Source organism: Polyodon spathula, chromosome 18, assembly GCF_017654505.1.
Source record: "Polyodon spathula isolate WHYD16114869_AA chromosome 18, ASM1765450v1, whole genome shotgun sequence".
Classification (NCBI taxonomy): domain Eukaryota; kingdom Metazoa; phylum Chordata; class Actinopteri; order Acipenseriformes; family Polyodontidae; genus Polyodon; species Polyodon spathula.
The window spans coordinates 24,747,588-24,772,701 of record NC_054551.1 but is presented as its reverse complement, the minus strand read 5'-3'; the positions used below and the strand labels follow the sequence as shown (position 1 = coordinate 24,772,701).

The window sequence follows — 25,114 nt, the reverse complement described above, 5'->3', positions numbered from 1 at the left end:
TGTATACTATATAATTATGTAACACATTGTACTGCGGGCAGGAGAGGTATTATGTTAATACCACATGCTTTATACAATCTTAAATACAATTACAATAATTAAAGTAGGTCTTCTGAGTTTTGATATATCACAAGAGTGAGGTCATCTTCTTCAAGTATTGTTCATATGAAATAATAAGAAATAACTCCCAAAACAGAAATCTTGTATTTACGTAGTGCAAGTTTCTGGAGTCTGAGAAGGAATCAAAATGTTGTGGACTGTGACTCATACCAAACCTACCAAATTACTTTAGTGATGGTGACCTGGAATAACAATTTTCTATATGTACCTGTGTATGTATCAAACTGTTTTATTTGAAGCTTATGGTATTTAAAGGACATTTGACTTTTCTTGACTTGAACTATTATTGAACTACATATCCTGTCACCACCTCCACCACTCAAATATTTAAATCCTGATTTCTACAGCTGTCGGGCAACATTTTCCAGAAGTTCTTTCAATTTACTTCTGTACAACAGTCCGTCCCTACACAATCTGAGACAGGTAACAGCTATTTATAACCAAACGTTCAAGTCATTTTTAGACTCCTTTATTTAGAGTGGAGATCTATGTTTTATCCAGTCATTCAGGCACCAAGACAGCTGCAGTGATAACAGACAAGATAAATAAATCAACTTTCTGCTGTGAAACAATGCCCTCACTGCGATACAATGCACAGCACATTGAAAATAGATGCTAGTTACTAAGGCAAACAAGCACAGTAGAGGGTGTTCTAAAAAGGTTTCATTTCAGTAAGACTTTGGCCGAGTGCAGCCCTGATTATAAAAGGTAAAGCAAATATTACATCAAGTTCATGTTCAAGCAATGGCTAAATAAGGCCATGAATCAAGGAAGTTAACAGCTGATTTACAGATTGAATAAATACCTCCAACAAGCTGACAACAGCATTTAAACAAATATCAGACAAGGAAAGGGATCATTTTTAAAAAATTAAAAACAAAACAAAAGACAAAAAGTTCACTCAAGTACTCAAAATGAAATTTTATGCCTTACAGATATTTACGGTGGATTTGATCAACCTGTACCTGTTGAGATAAGCCACACAGCTGGATTGTTGTAGCGTATTTTACAGCACTAGGGAATCCCCTGGATTCAATCTACCACCTAATATCTATGATTATCCTGGAATTACCCCAAAACATAAGCGTTTTATCCGAGCCAGGTTAATTCCTCTGTAAAATGTTAATACAAATTCTATCTGCGGCCTATCCCAGTGGAGTACAGATTGATGCAATCCCCCATTAAGCCTGAATTAAACCAAAGTCAATGGCGCTGCCATAGCTCTGTTTCATACTGGCTTTTGCACCTCCAAAATTGATTTAATCCAGGACGTTTTTTTTTTTTTTTTTTTTTTGTACAGATTAACAGTCAGCAGCCAAAACTTTTACACCATAGTTAAAGTGAAATCTGCACAATTACATAACAAATCTAATAACAGACTAATTAGACTTTGGCCCACTGTCCATGGCTTGACATAGATAATGTAGCTAAATACAAATATGTAGGTCTGCAACTGGATGCCATACATTCTTTGTTTCTCATTTTGTTTACTTGATCAAAAAGATTAAGAGAAACCAGCTCAACTCTTTGGAAATGAACAGGGTTTCAATTAGGAGAGTTGTGAGAAATTAGCATTCCCCAGTCTGCCGGTCACAGTTGCCCACAGCGCTGGGGTCAGTGTTGTTGTTGCACTGGCACGCTCTACAGGCTCGGATAGGGCCATTCTCACCCAAGGGGTCTCCGTAGTAGCCATCGTCACACAACTCACATCGCTTGCCTTCAAAGACAAGTGGGAAATTGTGGGATATACTGTCAGCTGGTGTTTAATACCAACACATACCATATTTTTGCACGTTGTCCTTAATACAACATGCTTAAAGAAACCAAGAAAACAATACTGCAATGTATTTTAATATAAATATACAAGTCACATTTTATTATCTGCAGACGGCAGTGTATTCTATGACGTGGCATCTCACCTGTGGTGCCAGTGGGGCAGTTGGTACACACAACCTCTCTTGTTTTTGGGACGACGGCACAGCTGGATCCGCCCAGGCAGGGGCAGGGCTTGCAATCAGTAGGGTTCCCAATGGTTGAGTCTCCATAGTAACCATCCTTGCATCGCTCGCAGTTGAGGCCATCAGTGTGATCTCTACAGTAGCAATTGCCTTAAAACAGGAACAAAAAGAAGCACAAATTTAAGGGTATCCCAAAAACCGATTGCAATGATCTGAAAATGATCCAGAAGTAAAATCAGAAAAGGATTCCACAAGGAGGCAGTGTAAATGTCAGCTAGTTTCAAAATATATGCTACTATTACAAAAAACACAAACTGATCTTCTAATACTACATCTTCCCCATCTTATACAATACAGTAAGGCTACAGTTGTACAGCTTTCTTTCTTTGAAACTCTGTACCAAGATATAGGAATTTGTATGCATTATTCATCGCTGCAATGCATCAGTATGCATGTATAACATGGCACAGTATTTCTTGCTTACCAGATTCTGGGTCACATGTGTCGCTGTGTCCATGGCAGGTACAAGGCTCACAGGAGCTGAATGATCTAAGGCTGGGGTTGGCCCTCTTGTAGCCAGGGGCGCACTGCTCACAGAACTGGCCTAAGTAACCAGTAGGGCAGGTACACTTCTCCACCCAGTGGGCAGGGGTTCCGGGACCACGACGGGCAGTTGTCAATGTGACATCATCCAAGTAACCAGCACCTGCAACACAGCACACAGGAAACTGAGCAACCACAGGTAATTTCACCCTTACTGTCACTCAGACACGGTGTAAACTGAGCATACATACCAGTTTCTGATTATCACTGCAGACCCGAGCCTAATGTTTAATCAAGAAACAGATCTCTTACAAAACAGCAAAATATAACACACACACACACACAATGTAGCATGCATACAGCATTAACATACTGGATGCACTGAAGTCATATGCATTAAAAAGCTGCATGATTTTGCTCTATGAATACAGCCAGCCTATTTGGAGCCAACCATTAAGGATGCTATTCTTTTACCTTATATTCAAATCTACAGCTGGACCTGAGCCCTCAGCAATCCCTATTCAAGGCCAAAATGTGAGCAAAACAGGACACTGGTTTTAACACCCAGACTCAAAAAAACAATTCACTACTCTCTACCCTTCTGCCTAGGTCTTTGCTGATAATGAGAACCTATCCTCAGTGGGTCCCACTTGGTTAAATAAAGACACTGACATTTGAACTTACTTTTCTCACTGTAAGTGCCGCGGATCTTGACTGCAGTCAGGTTGTGAAGCAGCTTCTGGAAATCAGCATGACCAAGGCTGGGCCTCCAAGGATAGTCAGTGGCATCGTGCAGCCTTTGGGGAGTAAAGAATGCAATTTTTGATGCGAAGAAACATTCTCCTGGAAAAGACTTGCTCTTGTTTTTATACTGTGTCTTCTATCTGTATATATCCTGGTTATACGCGCCAGTCCTGCGACCAGCCCAGAGCACTCATGCAGTTTGCTTGACCCACCTGAAGACATAGGTCTGCTTGTTTTCACTGGGGTAGGCATTTCCCTGGGCGATGAGGGGCACAGCAACCCGCAACCCCGCCCCCTCCAGCACCACGTCCTCAGCAGACAGGCGCGTGTCACGGCGGTCCACACGGAAACTGAAAGAAATGTTCTGCCCATAGCTCAGCATCTGGTTTCCCAGGAATTTCTCTGCAAGATAAAAAGAGGTTTAGCTTATAAAAACATCACCTTTTCATCCCCAACAGATCTAACAGCTCTCAGTGTTATATCAACCTGTATACTTTTTTCAAACTGCACTCCCTAATGCAGACCTCCATTGATATGTATTAGAGCTGGAGAAGCAGATGCATAATATTCGGATCTGGACCAAAAAGCACAGTCTACCAATGTGAATAATGGTAGGAGGTGAAGAGGCTTGTATGCACACCACAAACCAAGCCTAGCAATGCGAGGCTGTGCTGGGATCCCCTGTTACTGATTTACCTGGAGCAACAAAGTAGATAGGGAAGTAATCTTCTGATATCAAGGAGATCTCATGGCTGTTGGGGGACCATTGGACCAGGGCCTCTGTGCCATCACGCTGCTCTCCCCGCCAGCCTTCAGCATCTGCAAATATATACAGAAATTGAGTATAAAACATTCTTGTATACTCAAAGACACACCTGTGTTTAGCAGCTATGCAACCATAGTATGTTGTTTTTCCTACCCATGACCATATCAGAAACAGTCTCCAATTGTCAGTTTCCACTTTTCAGCAGAATGCAGTCTTTTGTATTCTGGTTGGTACGTTCTTCACACAAACCTTTAAAAAAAACTCACAGGCGTATCAGACTATTTATTTATTTATTTATTTATTTTTAAAGAAGGTACCTCTATCAAAGGTGGCTGTGATTGTGTTAATGCTGTAGCCATCCCCGCTGTCACAGACTGCAGAGTGCGTGAAACAGAAGCAGGCTGTGCAGCCTCTGGGGTTCACTGGGTCCAGGTGGAAATATCCAAGTTTGCACCTGAAAGACACATTAGAAATGAAACTATCTGCCCATCAGATCAGTAGACAGTCAGAGTCAGGCAGACAGTTAATTCTAATTAAAAATGTTTTCCTACTTTTCACTGGAGCACTGCTAGACTGGGTCTTTTAACTCCAAGGTAAACAGCATGAAATAATAAAGTGTAATGTGACACACAGAATGGGAATTTGAGCAATACAGACTCTTGAGTGGTTCTGAATCACCCACAGAGCTACAAATAACCAGATGTGTGTCTAAAATATGTTCTTTGAAGCAGGGGGTAGAGACATTTAAAAGGGTCATAACACAAGAACACAGGAGTTAGCCAGGAGTCCACAGCATTATCCAGCAGCCCCTAGAAGGCTAAGAATACATTTGAAAGCAATGCTCTCCTCCACATTGATGGACTGTGTGCTGTCTTCAGTCCAACATGTAAGAAACCGTTTGCATGTGCATCTTATGAGGTCTACCACCTATCATTCCATACAAAAAAAACCTCTTAATGTCTAACAAGGACCTTCAATAGATAAAATTTCTGAATGACTAATAAGATGACCAACACAACAGGCCAATTAACAATGTGCAGTGCTCCCTTATTTCATCATCTGTTAAAAGAAAGCTTGTATTTTTTTTCTTTTGAAGATAAAAAGTACCTGTCACAATTGAAACCCTCAACATTTTCTTTGCACTGGCATTGGCCAGTCTGAACATCACAATCCTGTGTGCTTCCTGCAGGGGTGCACTGGCATGGTCTGAAAAAAAGAGGTACAGGGTCAAAGGTTAACCACAAATGCCAAAAAGCGCCTGTAGCAACAGACGTCATGTCCACGCAAAAGGGGAGCACCACAAGCTCCAACACTAGTTTACTTTAACTGAACTCAATTCACCACACATAACCCCACGAAGACAAAGTCCTATTTAAATTCCACCAGCACTTGATTTGAAACAATATACACTGTGGAGGTGTGCCTGAGTTAGAGAGGTTAGTGTATGGTGAGTATCAGCCAATATTTTGGCTTGCCATTTTAAATGTTGTACATCCAGTTTTGCCAGCATAGCTAGCCTACAATCCATGTCAATGACTTTTGTACCTGCACCCGGCCTCTGTGAGCGAGTGGTATCCAGGCTGACAGCGATCACACTTCTCACCGATCACACCTGGTTTGCAGCTGCAGCGCCCATAATTATCACACTGAGTGCTCAGGGATCCTAGAGAGAAGGAACCAATACCCAGGAGTTAGCGATCCAGTAACTGATCTTTATCCAGAATCCAATATGAAACAATTTAACCATTGCCTCTCAGACAGATTCTTGGACAATGATTTAAAGTAAGCAAATAAATAAAATAAAAAAAGAATGCAAGGGATCTATAAAATCAACCCACAACCCTGGCGCACACGTACCCACTGAATTGCAGATACAGGGTAGACAGTGACCGTCGGCCCCCAGTCGGTAGTAGTTATCTCGGCAGCGCTCGCAGTTGGGGCCATCAGTGTTGTCATCACAGTTTAAGCAGTGTCCACCATGTCCTGTAGCGCGGTACAGCTCAGAGTCATAGTAACACTCCCGAGACTTGCCATTACAGTTGCATGCTGCAAGAAATATTTTATCTTTTTTTTAAATATAACATTAAAAATATCCAGGTTTATATTTTTATGACTATGTGGAAAGGAGGACAGATTTATTTCACTGGGGTAGGTATTTCCCCGATACAATTCAGCAGTTCAGCAGAAGCTGACCGGTCAGGTCAGGAAGGAGAAATGCCCCATCTTTCTCTCTGGCTGGCCTACACTGCCATATGGACTGCCCCTGGCCTAGATGAAGATTCCTAGTCAATTTCATATGTTGGTGTGCAAAACAATATGCAGTGTTGACAGCAAGAAAGCTGTCCAGCTGTTGTGCTCCATGAGAAAACATCTTTTTACAGCTTGCAAGTTACTCACAGCTGATGTACAGATTTTTGGAAATATATACTGTACTTGAAAATATGCCTGCCAAATTGAAATCAGTTAAAATTGGGATGTATTTCAATATTTGAAGAGAGTCCCATCATTTCTGCATTCCCACTTAATCGCTTTGGAACCATCTATTTGTTATTCCCTAATACTGGTTATTTAAAAAAAAAAAAAAACTAATGTAGAAAAAGTGATCTTTTAATTTGTGCTAGATTTACATCATGCCAGCGTCCTGACTTGAATCCTACAAAGCAGATGAAAATGTTATGATGCACTGGAGAACGAAGGCGGGTTGGGCAGCATTTCTCTCTATTTAGGATACCTTTTTATAACAATAATATAAAATTTTAAAAATACTACAATTTTAGCTTTAAAAATGGTACAGGTGAAGTTTCTTGTATACTTTTAGTGATTCTGGGTCACCCGAGAGACTGGCTGTGTGGTGGACGTTACCAGCAAGACTGGCGTGGGCTCAACGGTGGAACTCAGAGATACTGAGAAACATCCGCTCTCACATACAAAGCAATGTGTCTGGCTCTATGCCCACTCCTATCACAAGGCTAGCCTAAAATAATGAAGTTCACAGCCTTACGCAGGCACTCGTTGGGGTTCTCAGCGGTGGCTCGCCTCCACGGCCGGTCGTTGAAGAAAGGCAGACACTTTTCGCAGTCCATGCCAAATGTGTTGTGCTTGCAGTTACACACCATCTTCTCATACTCATTCTTCAAACACTCACTGGCGTGACCATTACACTTGCACCTGCAGCAAAAAGAGAGGCCATTAGACTCACAATTGGATACCAAAAGGACTAAAATTGAAGCATGTTATCTAACTTTTAAACATGACCCGAAATGAACGCCTAGGTAATAATAAAAAAAAGGCATGCTACTGTACATTGCTGTAAAATGTTGTGCGTTTAATACTGCATTTTCTTTTCAATGGTAGTGCCCTGACATTGTGAACGACTTGGTGTATATTTTAAAACACCTTATTGGCCCCAGCAGCCATGCTATTCCAACAATCCACGTGAGGCATTCCCTGTTCTTTTAGACTTTGACAGGACTCCACAGCAAGTCAGAACTTGTAGATTCCTCCCATTATATTGTTTCAGGAGTTCCTTGGCATTCTTGCACGGAAAAAGTGAGAGCATGCTTATCAGAACAGCAGGAGAAGCTGGGCAGTAAAATGTCTCATCCAGTTTCCAAACATTTATTTTTGTATGTATATTGTAATTATCAACTGGAAACCACGGGGACTACAAGATTTACTGCCATATAAGAAGATTAAAACTACAGGATGATCATTTCATCATAGCTTTTTATGACAGTCTAACCTTAGTCAAAAAATCTACAAAAAAAAGATTTAAAAAATGTCCCTGATCAAAATTATGCCATGTTTGTCTTGTAGTCAATTCATTAATTGTAGGAATTCCTAGTACCTAGTCTTTTTACAATATACCACTGAAATGTATAAAAGATTTGTGTTTATTAGCAATCATTGCAAATTACAGAACAGCCCGGCTTTACGGCCCTGATAGGGCATTAGCTTCCTGGCATTCCAACAATTCAGCCCCAAAGGTATCAAATGGCCTCAAGCAACGCCGATTTTGTTTCAGCCATGAGTCAGCTAAGAGCGCTTAAAGAGCAGGTTCATGCATGAAATAAATAAGTCCAGAAAGGTCAGCTTACTTCCTTTTAAAGGAATTGGTACTTTGAAAGGTAACATCCACAGATCAGGTGCAGCTACAGCAAGTGTTATCCCTGTTGTGTGATCACTCTGAGCTAACCAGCTTCCCACGATAGCATTAGCAGGACGCGGTGATGATGGTGCTCCCATCTTTCAGATTGATACAAATTACATTTGCTTTGGACAACACATCAAAGTGAAAGATCTAATTTGCAAGCAAGTACATCCAGTTGGCACAACATTTACAGGGAGACTCAGCCCAGAAATAACAGCTCTTGGGTTTTTTTGCCAAACGAAATCAGGAACTATGATGGGTTGGACATAGCTGGATTTCTGGTTGACTACACCGTGTAACAAATATATATTTTTTTTGTTCCTGGGTAGTAAGTGTTATTTCCTAATTGCTTATGCCTCAAAAGTATAGAAAATGGCTATTATTCCCCACAAACTTTGCTTTTGTGACCAGGACAGTGATATTTAAAAATATCACTATTTCCAATGGGAAAACGGGCAAATGTGTGTCTTTTCGTTTGCATAAAGTCAGAAAAAAACAACATATGAATCCAAATTAACATGTATTGATACTAAAGTAATACAAAAATGACTACAAAAGATTTAGAAGTGAGTAGTTTTTCGAGATTTACGATTATACTGTAATTTCACTGCAGTTTACTGTCTCTGAGTCTTTGTCCTCCCGGCTATCCTGTCACAGTCCCTAGATACTATGCCTAGTGATAACTGTTTTTGCTGTTGTCTAGATTCTAAGCAGAACACAGAATATAAAGTCGTGCTAACAATATTTGGCAAGGGGTTATGGGATTGTTTTGCGTGTTACATAGAGGAGAAGAAAAGATGGCGCTGCATGGAAAACATTGAGAATGTTACGCTCTGAACCGTTTGAATCTAAGTTACATATAATGTATAGTTTCCAGACGCAGTATAGTCAGATACTGAACAGTAAAGTTAACTCAACGTTTGCGTTGGGTTGAGTGGACATTCAGACTAAAAAATTATTGCAAAAAGGGTGTTGAGTTAGTTTGCTATTTTAGTTATAAGAAATACACTGCGCAGTGAGTAAGGTTTTAGATTTAAAACAAATCGAACATTGTGAAAATAAATTATTTTTGTTTAATCGCACTGTTGCATATTGCTGGGTTGAATGCATGTTTTTGTTATTTTCTTTGTTTGGTTTTTTTTGTAATCGGAACCAGGGCATTTCCTTATCTCACAGACAGTAAAGCAAGTAGAAATATAACAGGTCACTGCCGTGATATTCAATGTATGTAACAGTGTGCATTGTTTATAAATCCTGTTTTTTTACTGAAATAGGCTTGATTGAAACCGTGAAATTATTGTGATTGTGATAACTGTATTACTGGTGAGAGTGGAATGAAATAAGGGATATTGTCCATACTATTGTGCATGAGACTAAGCTCTGGTGCACCACCCCTAGCCGATTTTAAAATAGATTTGGGTTGTAAGAGAATTATACGGACAATCCAAGTTTATTAGTGAGTTTACCCTGGTAATTGTGTAGCGTTATTTAAACTGCACATATATATATATATATATATATATATATATATATATATATATATATATATATATATATATATATATATATATGAGAGAGAATTGGAGAGAGAGCGAGACCCACCTTCCGCCCACTGCAAAGTCGGAGATTGCATAGTAATATGATTTTAGGACTTTAGGGTCGTTGAAAACTTCATCTCCAAAGGTGTTTAGTCTGTTTAAGGTCACCCGAATATCAGTGGCTGTTACCCAATCCTACAGGAGAAAAAACACAAACACAGAGTTCCATAAAGTGTCAGCACCAGAGTTTTGTTTCAAATTAAATAATTCTAATATACAAAATGTATAATCTTAACTCCTTTAAATGACGGATTAAAACAAAAAAAGGCTATTGAACACATTTACAGTCCACAGCTTTAAAAAAAAAAAAAAAAAACACACAACATGGCATCTTCCACCTGACCAAAAGAAAAAAGAATGATTTATTTATTATACAGCAACAATGGGACTGATGTTTAAAGTAACACATAATATTGATGCCCTGAAACAAATTACAAAATCGATAAGCTGGTAGAATATTAGGTTTATTTTTAAGTGCTGCTAGCGTATAGTTTATATAAATGTATAAGTACAAGCCCACCCCTTTCACAGTTTTGCCCCAGTTGTATGTTGTGTTCACGTTCAATGTAAAGTATGCTGCTTACTACGAGATATAGTGTGTAACTGCTGACACAGGCCTTGCTTTAATGAACACGCTTATAATTACTCACTGTGGCTTTGTACGTGCATTCCACAGATGATGCTTGAATTGTTGAGCCTGTGCTGTACACAAATAACTGTTTTAACAACTTTCAAATTGCTCAAATTATTCCTACCAGTTGTTTAGTTCACAATATGTTGCCATACACATTTATAAAAGGCTTTATTTTTAGTCACGCTTATTGCACTATATAAAGCAGCTCGGGCAGAAGGACTGGTCTATGGCACGTGAAGCAGCTTTGATTCTATCCATCATCGATCAGCTTTGATGTCGGTTTCGTCTCTGGACTGGTTTACACAGAAATAAAGCTCTAGAGTAGTTACTTGGCAACGCTAAGGATAGCATGGGCATGAAGAATGAACCATCATCATATGTGGTCCCATCAGGGTAAGGTAGAACATGGGGAATCAACTGCAACTAACCAAGCTGAGAATTTACTGACATCTGGAGAAACATTTCCAAAACACAGAATACAGGCTCCCAGCTCTACAAATCAGGCATACATGTGGATCTGAAAGCATATGTAAATGATACATTCTACCACATCCAGATTCACAGAGTGTTTATTTCCTAAGTAGTATTGGCAGGGTCACAGTTGCTTTCAAGTGTAAAAGGAAATGGAGGACATTTTAACGATCCACCTTTCCTCAACAGTACCAGAAAGTGAAAGTCATGGCTCAAACATTTGTTCATGTTCTTTTCATTAAGCCCCTTAAGTACTGTCATCTGCTTGCAATCAGAGCGGGTTTATCAAGTCAAGAGCCATCTGAACTTGATTAAAATCTATTGTTCAATTGGTGCATTCACACAGGTCGTCTGGCTGAATTGCAGATCAGGGAAATGGGAAAACACTGATCTGGCGCGCTCATCTACTCAACCAACAAAGGGCTCTAAGGTTTTTTATACTTTATCCCTGCAGCATCTTTCCATTACAGTAAAGGATCCCTGGCAAGCAAGAAATCATTTCAGGACTCTGCTGCAAAATGATCCACCCCTCAAATTTGTGAATTGTGTTCCACTGCATTAGCAATTAAGATTTAAGCAGACAATAGCAATTTGGCTTTAAGGCAGTGACAAGTGCAACGCTTTTTATTTTATTTTAATTTTTTTTCTTAATTTTATTTGGGACAATTACTCGAACCAGCTACCCCAAGCCCATGCCAGCTTTTATAAAGCCTTTTTTCCAGTGGCTTGTTTTTATTTAATACCAGCACTGCCGCTTTTCCAAAAAAATCTTTCCCAAGTCATCAACTTTATAAACAGACCATCTGTGGTCTAATTACCCCAGGGCACCTAGAGGAAATACTTGCTCAGACCAAAGGCATCCTTTTACAGCACAGAGAGAGAAAGGAGCTTGAAAATGGTTCCGTAACATATATGAAAAACAAACCTGGTTTTTCATCAACCAACGAAACACTCCAGGGCTTGCATATCGTCCATTTGTATTATAAATTCGGAGACCTTCTCACTATGCAACTTGAGCCCTCAAAGACATCGGATGACATCCCAATGGAAAAAATCATCACCCCCGAAACACATGCTTGCTCATGTAACTTGTAGTCTTTTTAAACCTTCTCTTCAAACCCTCACCACTTCTCATGGAGTTTTAATTGAAGATTATTGGTTGTTCTCAGTGATGTGGCTTCTAACCTGCCAGCTGTGGACAGAACAACCATGTCCAATCCCACAGCTGCACTCACAGTCATGTCATCATGCAGGTGTGAGTGACGGGGCAGTCTTATGGGTTGATTAGACAAGGCCAGCACCAGATGCTGGCTCTTGTTACAAACATTCATGTTTTTCGCAAGGCACTGGTTGTGGATTTTGGGCTTTTGAATGGAATCTTGGATGCCAAGTATTTGCAAATTACAAAAGGTTTCACAACAACAGATGTTCAGATTATGTACTGTGTGCTTCCCACTCACCTCTTTCAATCGGCATCACACTTGAGAGCCACAATGAAAATGGGTGACGCCCTGGGTCAGAAAATCACAGATTTTTTTTTTTTTTTTGTCATGTTCAGTTTCTTCTAAATCCAGTGCACCTACACCAAGTTACTATTACAGGTTCCATGAAAAAGAACAACACCCCAATCTCACAACAGTGCTCAGAGCATCCGGGCCATCAAATTCCTCATGAAAGTATTCATTCCAGATAGGGATCAGGGTTTGGTATAAATAGCGAAGTGCAACTGGAGAAAGACGAGCAAGAAGGTATCTGGCTGCTAGGCTAATTTTAAATTGGAGCAGAAGCATTGCATACTTCAAATTAACTTTTTTTTTGTGAGGGCATTCAAATAAACTCCTTTACACTTACAGTACTACTGTACAAGGGATCAAAACAATTAAATCTGCACTGCACTGGCTCCTTTTCCCACTGCATGGAGTTGCAGTTCTTGACTATACAGATATTACATGGTCTTAATAATTGGTGCTTTGTTTTGTCTTTAGATCACTAGCTATATTGTATGCTCTGCAGATGCAAACCTTCAGCAGGGAAAATGCTCATTAGTTGCTTTGAAACTGCTTGTCAAATCATTGGCGTTGCAGAAGTCAAGGGAAAAAATCCAAACAATTGCTTTGTTTAACATTTCAGTTCAAATATTAATATTTTTTCACGTTTAATGAGCTTCGTTTTTTATAAGTACTAACGAAGAGTGTCGTTGGAGTGAAAACAAACATCAGCCTTTATGTTTCATGTTATTCCTGTAACTTTTAATCTTTTTTTTTTTTTTATTTATGGCCCAGAGCAGAGCATTTACCTCTGGGCCAGGAGGTCAAACAGATGCAGGAGATAACTTAGACATTCCTCTATGAAAACCTAGTACATTGCATAGAGGCCCGGAGTTATGATGTGCTGGCCTTTTAAATATGATTCCATCTGCTTGGTGGAGATCAAAAGAACTCTCTTTGTAAGAGGAGCATGAAATTTAACTGCCAGTGTCTACTTCATTCTCCACCAAAGAACTATGCTTTTTCCCCTCAGTCTGACATGGGGGTACAATAGGGTTAAAATAGGCATGATCTACCATATGTGATCCCAATTGACCTAGAAACACACCTCAAAACATTCATCAGTGAAGAGTTTTGTATAAAATCAATAGAACTGCTCATCTTATTGTGAAGAAACTTGCTGAGAACTTCTTTAGACCCCTTGGTTCTTTTGTTCAATATTAATTTCCGAACATTTTTCCCTCAGTTACAGACGTTCACAATACTGAATGTTCAAAATTGGTCTAATATTTTGTATGTTTTTGTGGTCTCAGGAAAGCAAATAACATGTTTCACAGCCAAATTTCTTCTCTCTTAAACCTGGTCTCAGGCCCGTGGATGTTAGCACAAGTCACTGAGGCGGTCTTGTGATAAAACTTGGTCTAGACGTACTTGGTCTAGCACAGCTGTTGTGAATCTCAGAATCTACCACTCCAGAACTTGTCTGGGGTCACCAACTGTCTCCTTTGTGAAAACTGCTGGAGAACTAGTCAGACCCTATATGTATCTGTTGTCTCACCCATCACCAAAGCCACAACTAACTTGAAGGATTCCATGATCAGAACACTAAACAATACTCAGATAGGAGCAGACAAAGAAAAACATCAAGCAAGTCTGAACTCAGGTTCTCAAAGAACAAGCAGCTGTAGAAAATATAACTTGAAAGCACAATGATGCAAAGCAGTAGGGCATGTTTGTATAATACAGAAATAACTGGTTGCATACTTAATTGGATTATCTAATTAACCAGTGTGGGTACAAACTTCAAAAGAACACAAGGCAGTGAAAATATGTATAAGGTGTGTTGTTTTCTGCTCTTCACCAGATTTTGGCCACTTCCCTATTAAGCCCACTTGAGTGAATCAGCGACAGTATTGTCTGAAAGCTGCTACAATGAAATATCGTCTCAATGATCCCTCCTTACACAGGAATAAGCAATACAAGAAATGCAGTAAAGTAATAGATTTTCAATTTTGAGAAGACAGAAACAACTACAGTACTTATCAACTTTAAATAAAAGGGCATCTTAAAGCTATCACTCATACAGTATGTGGTAAATTAGAGCTTTATATGATATTCTGTAGGAAGAGCACAGCAAATCTCTGTATAGTAAATAGTAAAACTATTTTACAATGAGGTGCATAGTACATTTACAACTCAGAAACTGTACATATGCACTTTTATGCATGTGAAAACAATGCTAATTTATACATATATATATATATATATATATATATATATATATATATATATATATATATATATATATATATATATATATATATATATACACACACAGTGCCTTGCAAAAGTATTCAGACCCCTGACCAATTCTCTCATATTACCAAATTACAAATGGTACATTGAAATTTCGTTCTGTTCGATATTTTATTTTTAAACACTGAAACTCTGAATCAATTATTGTAAGGTGACATTGGTTTTATGTTGGGAAATATTTTTAAGAAAAATAAAAAACCGAAATATCTTGCTTGCATCAGTATTCAACCCCTGTGCCGTGGAAGCTCCCAGTTTGCACTGATGAAAGAAATTGCCCTAACGAGGACACAGTTACCTTACCATTGGCCTCCACCTGTGAACCATTAAAGTTGCTGTCACATTTTCTGGATAAACACCTGCACCAGTCAACTATATCAAGAGCTCTGCATAACACTGGCCTGTATGGGAGGGTGGCAAGAAAGAAGCCGTTACTCAAAAAGTACCATCTGAAAGCACGTTGATGAAGAATGAACCATCATCATGTGTGGTCCCATCAAGGTAAGGTAGAACATGGGGAATCAACTGCCAAAATCATTCTGACACTGTGTGCAAAGCTGGTACATACTTACCCCAAAAGACTTAAAGCTGTTATTGCAGTGAAGGGTGGCTCTACCAAATATTAATGTGTTGGGGTTGAATACTTATGCAAGCAAGATATTTCAGTTTTTTATTTTTCTTAAAAATATTTCCCAACATAAAACCAATGTCACCTTACAATAATTGATTTTGAGTTTCAGTGTTTTAAAATAAAATATCGAACAGAACAAAATTTCAATGTACCATATGTAATTCAGTAATATGACAGGAATTGGTCAGGGGTCTGAATACTTTTGCAAGGCACTAATATATATATATATATATATATATATATATATATATATATATATATATATATATATATATATATATATATATATATATATATATAAACAGACTATCCCACCAGCTCTCCAATTTAAGATCCTAGTTACAAACATTCTTCCTAACCTGTAGAACAGGGTTGCTGTCAAAGTTGTAGGCACTGGGCCGTCCCTCGAGTGTGGAGAAGGCCACATTCCCCCCGGTGAGAGGAGAGATGTCGCTGAACTCTTCAGTGCAGAGCGCCTGCTGCTCGTCCTCACCGGTCCGGATGAAGCCTCGGTTTAGCTTCTGGTAAGTTTTCTCACAGGAGCCACTGTAGTACTGGTAGGGTACCCAGGGGCCATCCTCACTGGTGCGCTTGTAGATGGCAAAACTCTCTGGTCGACTGGTGTGGAACTTGAGCCGTACATATGTGATGTCAAAAGCTTTGCCTGAAAAGAAAGGTAAAAAAAATCATGTTAAAAAAATTAAAAAACACACACACACACACACATACACACAACACTTCTTCGGTCCTTTGTCAAGGTACTGCATACAATTTTAGGCCTGGCCATTGTCATGAAACAGCCAGATATTTCCTCCTTTCCCAAAGAAAAAAAGTCCAGCCAACTTCAGGTCAAGCTAATTATGGTACTTGCTTTACACCCTTTTAAACATGTAACTGCCATTAATGCCCAGTAGACATATCCTGCAGTACTTCTGACCTTTTTATTTACTTTTTTTTTTTTTTTTTTTTTTTTAACACCTTTTGAAATCAGGACAAAAAAAGGTAACATTGTAATTGATCAACTCTGGGGGGAGGAATAGGCTTTTCACAAGTGACATATGCAAATGTATCAATTAAATTTCTCACTTAAGCAGGTGTAGTCAATCAACAGCTTTTCATATTCAACTTCAAAAGGCAAATTATCTTTGGAGGAACACAAACAAAAACTCAAATATAAAAAGGATAATATAGATGCCAGTTTTAATTTTTTTTTTTTTTTTTTTTTTTTTTTAAATCACAATGCATGTTAGTTCTCAAGGTTTAGGTTAGTTCACAACATTCTCAAGGTTTTAGTTCTCAAGGTTTAGGTTAGTTCACAACGTTCTCAAGGTTTCAGGTCAACCGTTTGGTTGCAAATGGGGCATTGGGTATAGTGGGGGGGTGTCTAGCATTTTAAGCAGTCTTTAAAATAATAAGAGTAAAAAGAACGACACGACTTACCAAGGTGTAGGGTTAGGTTGATGGAATTGGGGTACTGGATGCCAGCTATCATGGTCTGACTTTGCCACCAGGTGGTGTCTGCTTGGTTGTTGTAATCAGTGAGGTAGACTGCGCTGTGGTGTAGCCGAGGGTCCCTGGCATCGCATATATGGCAGGTCTTGGTGACTCCCGTTACCCCGGTTTGTACGCAGTACTCTTCTTGCGGTTGCCCGCAAGTGTTGGTGGCCACCACAGTCACATTGAAAGCGGCGTTCACAAACTCCGGCATATAGCGTTGGGGTCTGTTTGAGTCGTCCACACATTCATCCATAGCACCATAGCTGCACGCAGCCAAACAAGTCAATGCAGTTAAAATGCGAGCTACCCAATGCATGTTTTAAAAAAATATATTAATAAGCTAAAAAATGTAAAGCCAGTGCTTTAAGAAAAAAAATCCAACTCCCTTTTGGGAGTTCTTAACTTTCTTTTAAAAAAAAAACTAAGTCAGTGTACGGAAGCCCCTCAATGCGCTTCCTCCTCCTCCTGTAGTTATCTTCCCTCTATCTCTCAGTCAGTGCTCGTTCAATAGCAGCAGCTCCATGGAACAGTTGGAAAGAAAAAGTAGCAGACAACACCCTGGCAGTGCACAAGTCAAACAAACAACTTCCACCACAAAAAAACGTTTGGAAGGTCCACCGACTCTTAAAAGGGCAACTTTAACTTTCTTGCCCCATATATTCTTTTTAAGTTGGATCATGGTTTATATCACGGCTGATTTTTGTTTTACCTAACTATATATTCATAGAGTATCTGTTTGTGTACACTGTTTTTTTTTTTTTTTTTTTTTTTTTGGTCAGAGCTCCCTCTGTTTTGTTTTGTAATTATCGTGCTTTGTTGGAGAATAGGCAATCAAACTAGCTGTGCTATGACTGTAATATTAGTGGTTTCCTTTTAAAATAATCACATTGAACACTCAACTCTGTTGAAATCTGCTTTCCACTACCTCACTGCAAGCAAAACTTATACTCCTCCTGACATGTGAAGTCGATGGGTAACTTTAAATAATAATAATAATAATAATAATAATAATAATAATAATAATAATAATAATAATAATAAAAACATCCTTTATTTTGCACGTTTTGCTTAACAGAAAAAATATGTTAAACGTTTTGACTTCCTGAAAATATGACATGTAGTTATATTTTCCACACAGTTGAAAAGTCCACACAGTTCAACAATAGTTGAACTTGGGATACGCAAATGCTTGGAAATCTTCTTGTATCCTCCTCCAGCTTTATGACAATAAATAGTTCTTTACTTGTTTCATATTGACTTACTGGTAATGACAGCAATCATCCTATGCCTAACCCTTTTATACTTCCTAAGAATGTTCACCTACAATCCAACATTTTCTGGATTTTTCTAGAATTAAGTCCTGCATTATCATATTTAAATTTCTACCACCTTGTAGACAATATTATCATAGCATCAAACGGGTATGAATACTTTTGAATTAGCATTTTTGGAGTTTTGCAAAATAAAATAAAATAAAGTCTGAAATAAATAATTGTAGACAGCTATTTCTTATAACTTTTTTTTCCTCATCCACAAAAGCAAATCATTTGCTACAATTTTTTTTTCCTGAAATTATTTTTTGAGAAATTATACATTTCCATTGGAATTTGTAAACTTCTAACTACATATCTCTCTCTCTCTCTCTCTCTCTCTCTCTCTCTCTCTCTCTCTCTCTCTATATATATATATATATATATATATATATATATATATATATATATATATATATATATATATATATATATATATATATATATATATATATATATATATAATATAAATTGACGATGAAGGGACTGTACTCACCATGAAGCATGATGGATGTATGGTTTTCTCCATACCCTAGTCCTCCCATCAGCGTGAAACAGCAGGAACCGGGATTCATCAGACCAGGCAATGTTTTTCCAATCCTCCAGTGTCCAGTGTTTTCGTTCCTTAGCCCACTGCAACCACAATATATATATATATATATATATATATATATATATATATATATATATATATATATATATATATATATAGTTCAATCAAATGAATGCAGCAGTTTACATGTTTTATGAACTCATGCACAACTATCTCTAGTGACTGATGATGAATGTAATACACTTGATAGCAAATTAAAGAACAAAGTCAAGTTGTTGATTGGTGGTCCCCATTGTACACAAAACCAGGGAGAACATAAAACAGGCAGCCCTGTGTTTCAGATGCAGTTGATGAGATACAGTACTAAACATTTGATAGTAAATTGTGATGTACAACTGAAAGTCTTGACACTGGCATTAGTCAAAACTTGACTTTATTTCTAAGTTTAATCGTCTGTTCTGTTCCAGCTGATTGCTTGTCTCTTGGTTTATACCTTGTTGGGTAAAATACAAACACATACAATAAACAATGCAAATGTGGAACCATTTTTATTTGGATTACCTAGAAAAACACAGTAAAAGACACTGTTCCTGCTGACAATCCATGACAAATCTGTTTTGAAGAAGGGCTTTATGAATTAACTGTTAAGAACATAAGAACATAAGAAAGTTTACAAACGAGAGGAGGCCATTCGGCCCATCTTGCTCGTTTGGTTGTTAGTAGCTTATTGATCCCAAAATCTCATCAAGCAGCTTCTTGAAGGATCCCAGGGTGTCAGCTTCAACAACATTACTGGGGAGTTGATTCCAGACCCTCACAATTCTCTGTGTAAAAAAGTGTCTCCTATTTTCTGTTCTGAATGCCCCTTTTTCTAAACTCCATTTGTGACCCCTGGTCCTTGTTTCTTTTTTCAGGCTGAAAAAGTCCCTTGCGTCCACACTGTCAATACCTTTTAGAATTTTGAATGCTTGAATTAGGTCGCCACGTAGTCTTCTTTGTTCAAGACTGAACAGATTCAATTCTTTTAGCCTGTCTGCATATGACATGCCTTTTAAGCCCGGAATAATTCTGGTCGCTCTTCTTTGCACTCTTTCTAGAGCAGCAATATCTTTTTTATAGCGAGGTGACCAGAACTGCACACAATATTCAAGATGAGGTCTTACAAGTGCATTGTACAGTTTTAACATTACTTCCCTTGATTTAAATTCAACACTTTTCACAATGTATCCGAGTATCTTGTTAGCCTTTTTTATAGCTTCCCCACATTGCCTAGATGAAGACTTTTCTGAGTCAACAAAAACTCCTAGGTCTTTTTCATAGATTCCTTCTCCAATTTCAATATCTCCCATATGATATTTATAATGTACATTTTTATTTCCTGCGTGCAGTACCTTACACTTTTCTCTATTAAATGTCATTTGCCATGTGTCTGCCCAGTTCTGAATCTTGTCTAGATCATTTTGAATGACCTTTGCTGCTGCAACAGTGTTTGCCACTCCTCCTACTTTTGTGTCGTCTGCAAATTTAACAAGTTTGCTTACTATACCAGAATCTAAATCATTAATGTAGATTAGGAATAGCAGAGGACCTAATACTGATCCCTGTGGTACACCGCTGGTTACCACACTCCATTCTGAGGTTTTTCCTCTAATCAGTACTTTCTGTTTTCTACATGTTAACCACTCCCTAATCCATGTACATGTGTTTCCTTGAATCCCAACTGCGTTCAGTTTGAGAATTAATCTTTTGTGCGGGACTTTGTCAAAAGCTTTCTGGAAATCTAAATAAACCATGTCATATGCTTTGCAATTATCCATTATCGATGTTGCATCCTCAAAAAAATCAAGCAAGTTAGTTAGGCACGATCTCCCTTTCCTAAAACCATGTTGACTGTCTCCCAGTACTCTGTTACCATATAGGTAATTTTCCATTTTGGCTCTTATTATAGTTTCCATAAGTTTGCATATAATAGAAGTCAGGCTTACTGGTCTGTAGTTACCTGGTTCAGTTTTGTTTCCCTTTTTGTGGATCGGTATTACGTTTGCAATTTTCCAGTCTGTCGGTACCACCCCTGTGTCAAGAGACTGCTGCATGATCTTGGTTAGCGGTTTGTAAATTACTTCTTTCATTTCTTTGAGTACTACTGGGAGGATCTCATCCGGCCCAGGGGATTTGTTTATTTTAAGAGCTCCTAGTCCCTTTAACACTTCTGCCTCAGTTATGCTAAAGTTATTTAAAACTGGATAGGAACTGGATGACATGTGGGGCATGTTGTCAGTATCTTCCTTTGTAAAAACTTGTGAAAAGTAATCATTTAACATATTTGCTATTTTTTTTTCTTCCTCTACGATTTTGCCATTTGTATCTCTTAAACATTTAATCTCCTCTTTGAATGTTCTCTTGCTGTTGTAATATTGGAAAAACATTTTGGAATTGGTTTTAGCTCCCTTAGCAATGTTCATTTCTATTTCTCTCTTGGCCTTTCTAACTTCCTTTTTGACTTGCATTTGCAGTTCTGTGTACTCTTTCTGTGTACTTTCTTTTTGGTCCTTTTTTAATGCTCTGTAAAGTGCCTTTTTTCGCTGAATATTTTTTTTAATTGATCTATTAAACCATTTTGGCAATTTAGTTTTACATTTAGATTTGTCTACTTTAGGGATATAATTGTTTTGCGCCTCTAGTACTACGTTTTTGAAGAACAACCATCCTTTTTCTGTGGGTGTTTTCTCTATTTTACTCCAATCTACTTCTGTTAGTCTCTGTTTCATGCCTTCATAGTTTGCTTTTCTAAAATTGTAAACCTTAGCTTTAGTCTTTACTTTTGGGGATTTAAAAAACACTTCAAATGAGACCATGTTGTGGTCTGAGTTTGCCAGTGGTTCTCTGACCTCTGTTTTAGTTATTCTATCTTCGTTATTTGAAAAGACTAAATCAAGGCATGCCTCCCCTCTAGTGGGTGCCTTCACAAATTGTGTTAGGAAGCAGTCATTTGTCATTTCCACCATTTCTATTTCATCCTTCGTGCTACCCATCGGGTTTTCCCATTTTATTTGGGGGAAGTTGAAATCCCCCATTAGTATGGCTTCTCCTTTGCTACACACATTTCTAATGTCATTGTATAACAGATTATTGTGCTCACCGTCTGAATCTGGCGGTCTATAGCATGCTCCTATTATTATGCCTTTTGAATTTTTGTCTGTTATTCTGACCCATATTGATTCGGTTTTATTTTCTTTGTCCAGGTTTAACACCTGGGCTTCAAGACTGTTTCTTATGTATAGCGCTACCCCTCCTCCTCGTCTGTCCTGCCTGTCTTTCCTATACAGTGTATACCCACAAATATTATATTCGTCCCCATCACTCTCAGATAACCACGTTTCTGTAACACCTATCACATCATAGTTACCTGTTAGTGCAGTAGCTTCAAGTTCTAGAATTTTGTTTCTGATACTTCTAGCATTTAGCTCAGTATAAATACAGGCATATTTATGTGATCTGTGACAAAGTGACTGAGTGGATGCAGGTGCAGGAGTGATGCAGTGCGTGAATGAAACAGACAGAGAACCCTCACAAAACTGTCATTCTCTGGGCTCTCACATACCTTCTCGGTTGTAATGCAAAACCTAAGCGAAAGAACAGATTCTCCATCCCCTTTTATTTTTCCTGAAAAACTGCACTGTTGAATTGATCCCTTTCAGCACAGCATTGGCTGAGGAAAAAATTACAAAAGTCTGGCATTATTTTGTATGCTTTAACATTCTGCTGATTAATACTTGAATGTCTTTTCATTCGCATATTAGTAGCTGTGCATTGGTTATAGTGGAAAGAAAGAAAGAAGGAAAGAAAGAATCTCTGGTGATGTGTTAAAGGTCCCCAAAAGACACTACTAGAAATTATTCTTCTGTTGAACAGGTAGCCCAATTATATAGTATGGATCATTGTTCCATCAAAGTACTTAACCACGCCTTGGTTTAGTATTGAAAAATGCCTAGGGGTGCTTGGTCATAAAAGTGTTCTAAACAAACCCAAATTGCACTGTATAATTCTATTGTAAAAAAAAAAATATTGTAAATTAACCTAGGAACTTCACAAGCAGCAGATTGACCTATTAAATTGGGACCTGGGGGTTCTAGTCAATATCAGATGCATATCAGACAGACTGCAGTCAGTTTTAAATGACATTGTGAGTCATTCCATGTATTCTCACACAAGTAAACCAGATTTGTTGTTGGGTCGTGTCAAAAATAAACCTAAAAAGGCTCATTCTAGATGGTTTCTATGAGTAAAGTTCATATTGTTAATTCTCACCTAATATTACTTTTCTATCCTGATTAAGATCATATGTGTTTTGTATAATGCTCTATTTCTGCTATTTTCACACTTTCTATTTTGTGTTTATTTTTTAGATCCATTTTACTTTAATGCAGATATGGAGATGTTTTGAAAATGTATAATCCAGTACTAGTTGCTCAAGCTAAATGTTAGAATACCAGCTTTACATTAATGATATAAAACATGTAAAAGTAAATGTCAAACAGCCCTTATAAAATTTTGCCATAGCAAAATTTCACAGCATTTTTAGCTTTCCTGTGCTTTCACCATGGTTATACTATTAATTAATTGGTTTGCCATGTTTATTAATATGATTTACTATACCTCTCTGGGCTTTACAATGTTTACCTACAGTGTGTTTTACCAGTCCTTGACTTGGCTTAGCTATCATAGTTAAATACAAACATTTAAATATAAACTGGATATTATACATTCTTTGGTTCTCATTTTGTTTTTTGCTTTATCCCTAATGGCCACCAATACCTTCATTCTATATGGGCATAATAAATTCAAGAACCCATTGATCATGCTTTGGGGATATTTACAATATAAAATATTCACAATGATCCTATGGTTTTCTGAAATAGGTCAGTGACATCTTTGTTTAGGATTGTGTGAATATAATTACTTTAAGTAATCAACACAAACTGTTTAAATTAAAGGGTTGTTAATTAAGAGAAGGGAGAGAAGCCAATTAAATTGGGGATTAGTCATGATTAGGTAGCTCTGAAAGGTCAGAGTGGGGTCTTATCAGATCATTCAGCCTCAGTTTTAAGAGATTCCTTGCTCATGTAAACATAGATATTAACAGTAGTTAAATATTTATATAATGCATCTGTAAATCCTTACATGGGTGTCATCTGTTCATGTGTATATCAGAATTTAACAACAGACAACACCAGTTTTTAATCAACTCCCGAATTGCTTTTATAAGCTTGTTGAGTTCAGTTTTCACATACCTTTAATAAGTCTGGCTATAGAGGAACGTATCTATTGTTCTCCTACATTAAACATCTTTAAACCAATGTTTTATAATACAATCCTGTATATTCTTTGCACTGCACAATCTAAGCCAAAGAACCGAATGATGAGTGTGGAATGTGCTTGGCTTCTAGTACCTGGGACTAATAACTTTCCATTATGCAGATACAGTATGTTATTAGTAAGCATGTCTGAGCAGGTATTTGTATTGCTTCTCTACAACACAGCATGCGTTTTTACTGTTCACAGTGGAATGCTGGTCGATTGTATGTAATATCTGAAGAAAACCTGTAAATGTAAAAGTATTTACACGTGTTGACAGATCTTTCAGGTAAGTTGTCCTGCTTACAAGGGGGTTTTGAAAACTCGAAAACTGAAATAAATTGAACTATTAAATTGGAATCCCATTTTTACGCATAATAATATAAAAAAAAAAAAAAACGGGTCAAAACAGAGCATTGAATTACAAAATAAAAGCAGGTTTACATTGACAGTGATACAAGTGAGCAAACTTATTCATTCATCAAGTTTTAAAATACCCCTTTGAATTGTTAATTATGAGTGCAAGATATCACACAAAGTGAGCGTTTTTCTAGTGTGTGTTATAGCATTTATAACCAACAGCAGTACAAAAATACTAACATTTTATACCATCTGTATTTAAGCACTACTAAAAACATGTTAGATTTTTATTGGCATTGTGTTAAAATAAGGACATGCTAGCTAGAGCTGGTAATTTTGTATACTATATAATTATGTAACACATTGTACTGCGAGCAGGAGAGGTATTATGTTAATACCACATGCTTTATACAATCTTAAATACAATTACAATAATTAAAGTAGGTCTTCTGAGTTTTGATATATCACAAGAGTGAGGTAATCTTCTTCAAGTATTGTTCATATGAAATAATAAGAAATAACTCCCAAAACAGAAATCTTGTATTTACGTAGTGCAAGTTTCTGGAGTTTGAGTTTGAGTCAAAATGTTGTGGACTATGACTCATACCAAACCTCGAAGGAAAA

The 25,114-nt window shown here is 37.7% G+C and overlaps 1 protein-coding gene across 1 annotated transcript; it reads right to left on the bottom strand.

Moving 5' to 3' along the window:
- Nucleotides 1–573: 573 nt before the first annotated feature.
- Nucleotides 574–17,434, bottom strand: LOC121331073 (laminin subunit gamma-1-like). Its single transcript, XM_041278227.1, has 14 exons — nucleotides 16,856–17,434; nucleotides 15,775–16,079; nucleotides 9,884–10,014; nucleotides 7,133–7,299; nucleotides 5,989–6,177; nucleotides 5,677–5,794; nucleotides 5,239–5,337; nucleotides 4,449–4,585; nucleotides 4,062–4,184; nucleotides 3,578–3,767; nucleotides 3,306–3,418; nucleotides 2,563–2,784; nucleotides 2,040–2,228; nucleotides 574–1,837 (listed from the first exon to the last, which is right to left on the bottom strand). Exons 1-14 carry the CDS (start codon nucleotides 17,226–17,228, stop codon nucleotides 1,689–1,691), a joined length of 2,505 nt encoding a protein of 834 aa, XP_041134161.1. The 5' UTR covers nucleotides 17,229–17,434; the 3' UTR covers nucleotides 574–1,688.
- Between the last annotated feature and the right edge of the window lie 7,680 nt (nucleotides 17,435–25,114).

What these genes read in the sequence shown, in the direction of transcription:
- LOC121331073 (XM_041278227.1), bottom strand. Translation starts at nt 17,228, where the DNA reads ATGCATTGGGTAGCTCGCATTTTAACTGCATTGACTTGTTTGGCTGCG. An exon ending in GAGGGTTTCAATTGTGACAG is followed by an intron (nt 4,586 to 5,238) that starts GTACTTTTTATC and finishes TGTGTCTTTCAG; the next exon opens with GTGCAAACTTGGATATTTCC. An exon ending in CACATGTGACCCAGAATCTG is followed by an intron (nt 2,229 to 2,562) that starts GTAAGCAAGAAA and finishes TCCTGTTTTAAG; the next exon opens with GCAATTGCTACTGTAGAGAT.